Source organism: Aethalodelphis obliquidens, unplaced genomic scaffold (genome assembly GCF_003676395.1).
Source record: "Aethalodelphis obliquidens isolate GAN/ISIS:26980383/991018 unplaced genomic scaffold, ASM367639v1 scaffold83, whole genome shotgun sequence".
Taxonomy (NCBI): Eukaryota; Metazoa; Chordata; class Mammalia; order Artiodactyla; family Delphinidae; genus Aethalodelphis; species Aethalodelphis obliquidens.
In genome coordinates, this window is record NW_020838027.1 from 4723373 (window position 1) to 4734984 (window position 11612).

Here is an 11612-nt window from a genome sequence, read left to right on the forward strand (position 1 = left end):
TTATTCGGTCTCTGCTCCTTATCTAGGGCAAATCTCCGAATGTTTGCTAACTGTAAATGAAAGGGTTTGCAGAGCCAACCGCTTAAGGTTCTTTCAGCTCTCAAAGTCCAATCCGAGGAGGCTCTTTGTTGCCTGGGAACCGTGTGGCAGGCAGAATAATTGTCCCTTAAAGATGCCCAGGTCCTCATCCTTGGAACCTGTGAACTTGTTACCACACATCTCAGAGGCGATTTTGCACATGTGACGTAAGTCAAGGATCACAAAATAGAAAAATTATCTTAGATGATATGGGTGAAGCTATCACAACCACAAAGGGCCTGAAAAGATGGAGGAAAGAGGCAGAAGAGCCACAGAAGACGCGACACAGGAAGCAGAGGTTGGAGTGATGCAGTCACCGGCTTTGACGTTGAAGGAAGGGGCCACGAGCCAAGGAGTGTAGGTGGCCTCGAGGATCTGGAAAAGGCAAGGCAACAGATCTTTCCCTAGAGCTTCCAGAAGGAAGCAGCCCTGCCGACACTTTGACTTAATCCCGGAGAGACCCATTTTCCACTTCTAACCTCCAGGATTCTAAGATAATAGACTTGTATTGTTTTAAGCCCCTAAGTTTGGGGTAGTTTGTTACAGCAGCCATAGGCTACTAATAGTAACAGGAAGGCCAGGGGCCAGAGATGAGGGTCACTAACTCCCACACCCACCACTGAGGGCATTTGTGATGCTCAGGCTAACACCCAGGGGATCCTGTTTCACTTTCCACCAAACTCGAGACCATGGCTATATCATTGGAGCAACAAAGAGAAAGTTCACTAATACAGTGACCCCACTGGTCGCTACAGGCCACTAATGCAGATGATGGAGGACCTGTGCATGCATTTGTCAGCTGCCAGATTCCACAGGCTAGCTAGCACTAACAATACTACCTAATAGTTACCGAGTGCTTAATATTCTCCAGCCACTTCATACTTAGAAGAATTACAGAAGGTAGGTACTATTAGTGTCTTTATCGGACAGATGGAGACACTGAGGCCGAGAGAGGCTGAGTGTCATAACGAACAGGTGGTGTCGCTGAGCACTCTGCCCAGACCTACCTCAATCCGGATCCAAGCTCGTATCCTGGAGAATGTACCTCCGGCCCCTGAATTCCTCATGCCTCACAGCAGCCAGTAAAGCCACCAGACCCTCAAGTGGGGCTTGTCCTCTAGGACAGTGGTCCTCAAATTTCGGTGGCCTCAGAATCGCCTGGAGGGCGCCTTAAAACACAGATTCTTGGGCTTCATCTCCCCATGTTCTGATCCAGTAGGTCTGGGAGGGGCTTGGGAATTACATTTCTAATAATTACATTTCTGGTCCGCAGACCACACTTTGAGCGGCAAGCCTCTAGCCACCGCATCTCAGCCCCACCTCCAAGTCCAGGCACAGGGAAACCGTGGCCGAGCCCTAATCCTGTTCCACAACGAAAGCACCTTTTAATCAAATTAGAATAAAGAGGGTTTATTCTGAGAGAGACATTGAGAAAAATGGGTGCTGTCTGGCCTGTGTGAATTGTGTAGTAACCACAAGTTGTTTATTTTATTTTCCAGACTTAGAAGGCATAGTCCTTACGTAAGAGTAAAACTGTTTTACATTTGCTTAGCGCTTTTAAAATAAAGTGCTTTTTTTCATATGCCTGGATACATAACCTAAACTCATAAATATATCTTTACACCATGTGGGCAATAAACTAGCTCGACAAGGTATTGAATATAAAATACTCAAGAATGCCTTTTTTGATCCGAATGCCTAAGCAGAGAGTTATGAAATCAGAGTTGCAGTTGTTATTGAGGAAGTGGAAAGCCAAATTCAAATATCTCTACCCCTAACAACAAATGAAGCTCCCAGTTCACGATTTCAAAGTTAAAGGATTTTCACGTTATATCGGTGAACACCACGGTGAGATGGGTTGAGGAAGGAAAGATGGATGTGGGAAAAAGAGAGACTGAGATAAACTGTCCCAATGCATCCTTAACCCACCAGCCGGAGGGAGCGGAGACCCTCACTCACCAGGGCTAGTCATCCCTTGAACCTCCCAGCCTTGTCCATCTGGGTCACTTTCCTTTCTAGTCTGGCCTCTGAAAATGCACTGGACCCATTAATGAATTTATTCCTGGATTATACTAGGGCAGGAGGAAGGGAGGGAGAGAGAAAGCCACGCTCCAGATGTGAGCCTTGTCTTGTGAATGGCTCTCCTTTTAATCCCTCTGAATGGGAAACTGAAGCAGCCTTCTGTGGTCTCACTCAGGATCTGGGTCAATTTCAGCAAAATCTCTCCTCTCCTCTAACCGTCAGCCTGGCTTCCTGCTTCCATCTCTTAACACAGCAAAGACATCTCTCCCCCACCAAACACCCCGCAAACACAGACACATTTGTTTTGCACGTGTGTTTTGCTTGGCCCTACCTTTGCTGCTTCCATCAAAAAGGAAAGGAAGGTCATTTCCAGAAGTTCCTTCCCAAGGTGTTGGATTGAGGGGCAAGTGAGAAGGGAAGGGGTGAGGCTGGGGTGTTAAGGAAGAACAGCTGCTCCCCTCATTAAGATGTTTACCACCACAGATCCACGAGAGGAACATGTCTGGGAGAGAGGATGAGGTGAGAGAGGGCTTTACTGATTAATACTCTATTACTAATTACTGCATGATTACCTATCCTGAGACCTGTTACTCAACAGTAATGACCATAAGATCACATACTTTGTAACATTCAGCAGTAAGACCCAGCCTATCCATGACTTATTAATTGAGTCTTCCTCTTAACTTTTTAAAAAATTATTTTGGTTTATATTAACTATGCTGCCGGCTGTTTGTCTCTGCTTGGTCCAGCCTAAGAATTTCTGACCCCTCTCCCCCGACCCCCAGCACCTGGGTGTTTCCTTAGAAAGATGTTGACCAAGGAGTCGTGGGGAGCTTGGAGAAAATAAGAAAACAAGTCTCCCCCAGTCTGGGTGTGACAGCTTCCCTTGTGGAGGAAACACTATGATGGTTTTGTTCAATTTCCTTTTTTTTTTTTTTTCTGCGGTACGTGGGCTTCTCACTGTTGTGGCCTCTCCCGCTGCAGAGCACAGGCTCCGGACGTGCAGCCTCCGGACGCGCAGGCTCAGCGGCCATGGCTCACGGGGCCAACCACTCTGCAGCATGTGGGACCTTCCCGGACCGGGGCACGAACCCGTGTCCCCTGCATCGGCAGGCGGACTCTCAACCACTGCGCCACCAGGGAAGCCCCAATTTCCTTTTTTAATGGAGAGGAGATGCAGGGTGATGGGGGTAATTTGAGATACCTGGTTTACCAGAGTGATGGGAAAAGGACAGGGCAAACAGCTCAGAGGATACTTCTCTTCCGTAAGAAATCCAAGATCTCTCTGTAGTGCCCCAGGATGGGCTGGTGGAGCCCTGCCAGAGTGCTAGGGTCGCTTTAGAGAGGGGGTCCCCACAGCAGAAGCTTCTTCCCCTTGAGAGGAAAGAGCAGAGGCTGAGCTGAGCCTTGGCCGACTGGGTAGCACCCTGGCTGGTTGGCAGGGTGTGTCTGTCCAGGCTCTTCCCTGGAATCACATTTCTGATGAGGCTCCCTTGCCTATAACCCCCTCCAAAGCGGAGGGGCAAAAGTCGAACTTTGACAGGAAAGACTAGTGACATAATTAGGACAGAATTTTATTTGTGCCCCTCCTGCCCCTTTAAATTTTATCCAACGGGGGAAGCTTTTCCCTTGACCTAGATAAAAATTCAGCAGATCTCCATGTTTTTTTGGTTCATTTTTATATAATAAACAGAGCTACGCTACCTTTAGGTCTCAAACATGATCTTAATCTAGGAATGAAAGCGCCCAGTCCAATACATTAAATTGTTTCTATCCACAAAGTTTTTTTTTTATTTTTTACATCTTTATTGGAGTATAATTGCTTTACAATGGTGTGTTAGTTTCTGCTTTATAACAAAGTGAATCAGCTATACATAGACATATGTTTCCATATCTCCTCCCTCCCTCCCACCCTCCCTATCCCACCCCTCTAGGTGGTCACAAAGCACCGAGCTGATCTCCCTGTGCTATGCGGCTGCTTCCCACTAGCTATCTACCTTACGTTTGGTAGTGTGTATATGTCCATGCCTCTCTCTCACTTTGTCACAGCTTACCCTTCCCCCTCCCCGTGTCCTCAAGTCCATTCTCTAGTAGGTCTGTGTCTTTATTCCTGTCTTACCCCTAGGTTCTTCATGACATTTTTTTTCTTAAATTCCATATATATGGTTAGCATACGGTATTTTAACCCACAGAGTTGAGGCCGTTTGTGTAGTAATAGATAACGCAGTAATATATAACCTGAACAAAGGGCCGAAGCAGATATAATTCACGACCTCCCATATCTGGCCGTCCAAACGAGTCTTCACGTTGTCTGCTTAGGTCGCATCTCCACAACTACTGGGGGTGTTTAGCTAATCTCAGAAATCCTCTTTCAAGTCTTCTCTCTCTGTTTCCCCTGCCTCTCTGCTCCAGAGTTGAATTCCTTTCTCTTGGTTCAATTGCGCTCAACATGTCCTTATTGAAATTCACAATATGGCTACGGAACCAGGCTGGGTGTTGGAAAGCGAATCAGAGATGAGTGTGGTCCTTGATTTCAAGCTATCTGCATCTCTATTATCTATCTATCTACCTTCCTACCTACCATCTATATGTATAGAGAGATACATGGTGTAGTAGATGCTATCTATATAGGGGATAGATGGACAGATAGATAGATAACCGACAGACAGACGCGCGCGCGCGCACACACACACACACACACACAGAGAGAGAGAGAGAGAGAGAGAGAGAGAGAGAGACAAAGATAAAGATATATTCCAGTGAGAGTAGATGGGGAGAAGAGGCTAAAAGAAGTAATGGATGGATAAAATAGAGGATATTGGCACATATGCTCTACAGAGACATAAGCAAAGCATCTGAGTGTGGAGGAAAGGAGATATCAGTACATCCTGCTGGGGGGATCATGACCTAGCAAGCTCCTCGTGATCTGTTTTCCTCCGCCACTCTACCCCAATCTCACAGACTCTTCCCCAGCCCTCTGTGTCCGCTACATTCACTTTCTTTCTGTTCTTCCAACCAGCCCTGTCCCTTCCACCCCAGGACCTTGGGACATACACTTCCCTCCACCTGGAATAGTTTTTCTTCCTCATCATCACCTCAGAAAGCTTCCTCGGGTCCTAGGTGGGGTCAGACGCCTCACTATTCTCACAGCACCCTATATTCTAGACGTACCCCTCACAACTGTAGCTAAACAGCCAACATAAAATCAGATGTTCAGAGAGTTTTCTTTCCCCAGAGCGAGTATGTGTGTCTTGGTCATCAGTATACTCCCAGACCCGGGAACAACATCTTGTATCAATACATGGTAGGTACTCAATGAATATTTTTGAAGGGATCAATAAAGATGGCATTTAAAATTCTCTTCCTCCTCCCTTCCCTTTCCTCTCTCTTCCAGCCCAGCTCTGCTTCCTTTCGATGCCTTACTTCTCATAACGTTCTTTCCTTTTGGTCTGCATACCTTGAGTCCCCTTGTGGTCTGCTAGGACTAGTCCCATGAATTGAGAGAAGATCGCTCATTTGTTTTCCCCTGGTTACCTCATTCTGGGGGATGTAACATAGGTGTTGCAAGTAATTCATTCAAAGGTATCGTTTGGAGTTTGTCTGAGAGGAGATGCTACTCAAATTGTGATGTGAGGACTGGAGCATTACCACCACAGGGGAAGCTTATCTGGGTCTAAGCCCACCTGGGGGGTCAATCCTGCATTTAAACAAGACCCTCAGGTGATGATGCATGTCAAGCATCTCTGTAAAAGGGCTGAACTCCCAGGATGGGTTGGGCAGAGAAGAAAGCAGGTTTCAGCTAGGTGACGTGTAGCTATGTCCCCTGTAAAGAGAAGAGAAGGAGATGGAGTTAGGAGACAAAAGGTTTATTGGGAGGCAATAAAAGAAAGATGAGAGAACCTGCAGAACTCAGCAGGGGACATCTTCAGACCAAGATGCTGTTCTGACACCTGTAAAAGGAAAGGGGAAGAGGAAGGGTTGGATGGGGAGAGTCTCAGGCAACAGAACCGGTCAGGTCCTTGTAACCCTGTTGTGCTCACTCATGGCCAGGGGCTCCCAGGGAGGATGGTAATAGCCTCTGCAGAAAATCAGGCAGAGACAGGAGGTGATAGCAGCTGGGGGCTGTCAGCTAACTGCATTCCTTGAAGCTAAAAAGCAAGTTCTTTCTCTAAGGGCGATCCTGCAGTTATACCCCATGGCTGACACGTGTAACATCTGAAAGAAATTTGACAAGAAACCTATGAAAGCTAGTAAATGTCTGGAAAGCAGAGTTAAGAAAGTACCGCATTAAAGGCTTGACTTACATGCTCTTCTGGGACTATGTATGTTGTACTCTTATCCTTCAGGGAGCAGTCTCCCCAAGGCCGCTGGAAGACAAGGTCCAGGGAACTCTTTCCCTTAGGGAGCCCGGGGAGAGCCTTTGTGAACCGACACGGCATCCCTGCATTTACAAGGTGCGTGGCTCAGTGAACAAGACAAGGCCCATAGGTCTCTGAGACCATCTCCTATGAGCTCCACAGCCCCAGGCTCCCCAGGGGCAGACCTGGTCCAGACTGGCAGCCTCTGAGCCAGCCGGAGAAGAAGAAAAACCCAAAGGAGTTGGAGCAGGGACAGCACAGGTCTGGGGAGGGACGTGCAAGGCCCTGCAGATAATCAGTGATGCCTGCACACACTCATTTTCACTTTCACACGCCTTCCTCACTCATTCACATCTGCAAGGACAGCCCACCGCACTTGCAGCATTGCACACAATGAAAACATTTGCGTATGCCAAATGCACGTCCACACTTGAGTTCACTTAAAAAAGCCACATGGACACACACTCCTCCGACCCTGACACAGCTTGTGAGTCCACACCCTGCTATTCCAACCAACACTCGTGCACCCAGTACCAAGTTTCCAGAACACCCCCTGTGCACAGATGCATTCATGGACGAGAGGCTGTAAATCACATATAAAAACCCAGACATGCAAAAACACAGAGGTTTTAGGTTAACTTAAAACCAGAAAAAAAAAAAAAAATCCAGAGGCTGTGCCTGTAACTGCCGGACATGCCCTGAAGGATATTTCTCTCTTGGCCATAGATGTGAAAATCCAGGGCTGGGGTGGGGTAGATAACCAGGTTCCCTAACCCAGAAGCACTTAGGTGTCATCTTAGCCATCCTCCTGCCTCCTGCAGGAAGGAACTAAAGCTGTTAGCCAGATGATGGGGGCAGGGAGCATCTGTATCCTTGTATCAGAAAGGGGGTCACAGGTTTCTACAGAGGACCGGGGTGGAGGGAACAGGGGTCCACACTCTGCTTGTGTGGGTTTAAATCCCAGCTTCGCCACTTTCTACCTGCGTGACCTCGAGCAAGTTAGTCAATCTCATTTTCCTCATCTGTAAAAATGAGGATAATAATATTAAGATTTGTGAAGTGCTGAGAATAGGCCTGGCACAGCAGAAGGGCAAAGAGAGTATTGGTTTCTATTCTACTCCTGAGAATTCTCCAGCCCTGGGGACTCCACAAGCTCCCGGGCACCCTCTCCTTGAGCAGCGCCACCCTCTTCCCTACCCAAACCTCCCTGCGGTCCCCAGCTCCCAGCTTCACCAGGCTAAACGGCTCTCACCAGGATCTCTTTCTCCCTCCACCCCTTCCCTGTCTATGGTTTCTACAAATGAGCTATGTGGAGAGAGCAGAGAAGTTGTGTGTTGCAGGAATATGAAGGCAGACAGCGAATCACCAGACTCGGCTGCCTGCCTGGGGCTGCCCCGCTGACCACCGCTGTCTGTGCTGGGAATCAGGGCTTTCCCAAGGCTAAGGGCAGGGAGATGCTGTAAATTTTCAGTCAGTTACCTTTTGACGAAAATGTATGTAGGGAGATGGGAAGAGAGATGCTTCTCCGTTGGCCTGGAGATATACACATACACGTATATTTTTTTCAAGGCCGATAGCTCTGCCCCGCCCCCTCCTGTTTGTAATTCTTCCTAAAGAAGAGAGAACCCTCATTCCTCCAAAGGAGAAATGTAAAAAGGACTGTCTTCTCTCATGCTCCGACTCATCTCGAAGTCTCATCCCTCCAACCCAAGACAATTCACTTCCCCTAGAGTCCACTCGGCGTTCAGCGGGTGCCCAGGTGAACTGAAATCCAGAGCTTTTCTCATCTGGTTGCCCTGGGAGTTTCAGCGCGCTCTCGGTACAACCTGTCCCCCCATCCTCTCCACTCCCTCCCTTCACCCTCCCTCCCTCCCTCCCTTCCCAGCCTTCCTCCCAGGCTGCGCCCAGCTTAGCCCCTCCCTCCCTTTCCGGGGGCCCCAGCTGCGCCCTCCGGGGAGACACCCGCGGCCTCCGGGCCCCGAGGGGAGGCGCGGGGAGGAGGGGAGGGCAGGAGGCGGGGAACTGCGAGGGGTGGAGGCCAAGCCTGGCGGCTGGAGGTTGCATCTGCTGGAAGGTGGCTTTTGGCTGCTTGGTAACGGGCTGCCAGAGTCGAGAGAGGCAGAGAGCAGGGCAGCGGCTTCCTGACGTCAGGACCGAACGAGGAGAACGCGCCAGCCCCCCAGCCCGCCCCACAGCTGGGCCGGCCGCTGGTGGGAGAGGAGCCCGGCGCGGGGCGCCCAGCAGGGTGAGAGGGGGCGCCGGAGCCGGTCCGCAGGGGCGCAGCATGCCCCCCGCCCCCGGGCCATGGAGATCGCTCTGGTGCCCCCGGAGAACGGCGGTGCCATGACCGTCAGGGGAGGAGAGGAGGTCCGGGCCACAGGGGGAGAGCTCCGCTGCTCCCCGACGGCTGCGCTCAGCGATGGACTCAAGGAGCCAGCGCCAAGGGATCGCGGCGGTGCCGAGAGGGGCGCAGACCCGGGAGGCCGGCCGGTGCCGCCGGTGCCCCAGGAGCTGCCCCGAGCTAGACGGCTGCCTCCGGAGGACGAGGAGGGTCAAGGCGACCCCGCTCTGGGCGTGGCGGAGGACCAGGTGCTGGGCTCGGGGTCCCTCCATCACCAGCGCATCCTCATCAACATCGCCGGGCTGCGCTTCGAGACGCAGCTGGGCACCCTGGCGCAGTTCCCCGACACGCTCCTGGGAGACCCCGCCAAGCGCCTGCGCTACTTTGACCCCCTGAGGAACGAGTACTTCTTCGACCGCAACCGGCCCAGCTTCGACGGCATCCTCTACTACTACCAGTCGGGGGGCCGGCTGCGGAGGCCGGTCAACGTCTCCCTGGACGTGTTCACAGATGAGATCCGCTTCTACCAGTTGGGGGACGAGGCCATGGAGCGCTTCCGAGAGGACGAGGGCTTCATCAAGGAGGAGGAGAAGCCCCTGCCCCGCAACGAGTTCCAGCGCCAAGTGTGGCTGATTTTCGAGTACCCCGAGAGCTCGGGTTCCGCACGCGGCATCGCCATCGTCTCGGTCCTGGTCATTCTCATCTCCATCATCACCTTCTGCTTGGAGACCCTGCCTGAGTTCAGGGATGAACGGGAGCTGCTGCGCCATCCCCCGGTGCCCCACCAGCCCCCTGAGCCCCACAGGGGGGCCAATGGCAGCGGGGAGGCAGCGCCTCCCTCTGGCCCGACGGCAGCACCTGTCCTGCCCAGGACCCTGGCTGACCCCTTCTTCATCGTGGAGACCACGTGTGTCATCTGGTTCACCTTCGAGCTGCTGGTGCGCTTCTTCGCCTGCCCCAGCAAGGCCGAGTTCTCGCGAAACATCATGAACATCATTGACGTGGTGGCCATCTTCCCCTACTTCATCACCCTGGGCACCGAGCTGGTGCAGCAGCAGCCGGGGGGAGGAGGCGGCCAGAACGGGCAGCAGGCCATGTCCCTGGCCATCCTCAGAGTGATCCGCCTGGTCCGGGTGTTCCGCATCTTCAAGCTGTCCCGCCACTCCAAGGGGCTGCAGATCCTGGGCAAGACCCTGCAGGCGTCCATGCGGGAGCTGGGTCTGCTCATCTTCTTCCTGTTCATCGGAGTCATCCTCTTCTCCAGCGCCGTCTACTTCGCAGAGGCCGACAACCAGGAGACCCACTTCTCCAGCATCCCGGATGCCTTCTGGTGGGCAGTCGTCACCATGACCACGGTGGGCTACGGGGACATGAGGCCTGTCACCGTGGGGGGCAAGATCGTGGGCTCGCTGTGTGCCATCGCCGGGGTCCTCACCATCGCCCTGCCCGTGCCCGTCATCGTCTCCAACTTCAACTACTTCTACCACCGGGAGACGGACCACGACGAGCAGGCAGCCCTTAAGGAAGAGCAGAGCAGCCAGAGCACGGGGGCAGGAGCGGCCGGCGGGGGCCAGCGGAAGGCCAGCTGGAGCAAGGCGTCCCTCTGCAAGGCTGCGGGGCCCCTGGAGAATGCGGACGGATCTCGAAGGGGCAGCTGCCCCCTGGAGAAGTGTAACCTCAAGGCCAAGAGCAATGTGGATTTGCGGAGATCCCTGTACGCCCTCTGCCTGGACACCAGCCGGGAAACGGATCTGTAAGGGAGGCCCAGGCAGACAGCTGGCCGTGGCCCGGGGACAGCGGAGGCCTCCCGACCCTGGGGATCTACTTTACGCCGCAGAGCGTTTCAAGCCCACACCGTAACCTACGTCTGTCCCCCTTCTTCCCCTGCTCCCCTTCTGCCTCCCCACCGCCACCTTGATCCCCTCATTTTCCCCCTTCTTTCCATGACACGAAGGGTCGCCTATTTTTAAAAAGTACCACATTCCGTGACGCAGGAGCTGCTGAAATGGTGAGCACTGTGAGATGGATGTATTTGTCGCCCGTGTCCTATACCCAGCAGCGGGGTAACCCAAACAAAAATGACTGTAAATAGCCCAGGTCCCCAGAGATTTTTGTAACCCACCCCCCAACCAATATCCCTGCGTTCCAAATTTGCTTTACATATGATTATATTTGTGTATAGGGGAAAATATTATTTTTATGGCTGGCGAGTGGAGTTTTGTACAGTAGTTCAGATGGAGATATTTTGGATATATTTTCAAGACATATGTTGTATTTATGGAAGAGAAGGTTATTGTGATGTTCTCCTGTGATACTTATATTAGAGCCAGAGACCCTGGTCCGGTTTTTCTGGCTCCTGTGTCTGCAAGCCTCTCTCTTTCTTGAGATGTAGTGCCGATGCTTTGCGTCTAGGTCAGGGAATGCTCTGGAAGAAAGGCAAGTCTAACTTTTCCTGTGCGCCTTAAACAATGCTTGCAACTTTCTTCAAAAAGCATTTTAATGATGTTGGAGGAAGATTTCTGATAATTCATTCTCTTGATTTTCATCCCAGGAAATAAAATATTACTTAGTTGAGGCAAGTGTTAGTTTTTCTACAGCTGATGTATCTTTGGAAATTAAAAAAAAAAAAAGTCTGTCCCTTGCTGTTTCTGGTTCTGGAGTCAGAGCAAACCCCGCCTTGACTGGGGCAGAAAACTTGGAAAGCTCATGATTTGATCATCAACAACTCTGTGCTGAGCACCTCCCCTCCCCCCCCCACCTCCCCGTACCTTGAAGACAGAGGGGTGAATTCTGTTTGTCTCAGGTTTTCAGGA

General features: G+C 51.6%; 1 protein-coding gene across 1 annotated transcript; it reads left to right on the plus strand.

Annotated features, from left to right (window-relative positions):
* The first annotated feature begins 8498 nt into the window (after nt 1-8498).
* On the plus strand, nt 8499-11370 carry KCNA5 (potassium voltage-gated channel subfamily A member 5). The gene has a single exon (XM_027093318.1). The coding sequence runs from the start codon at nt 8763-8765 to the stop codon at nt 10554-10556; it is 1794 nt and encodes a 597-aa protein (XP_026949119.1). The 5' UTR covers nt 8499-8762; the 3' UTR covers nt 10557-11370.
* The last annotated feature ends 242 nt before the right edge of the window (nt 11371-11612 follow it).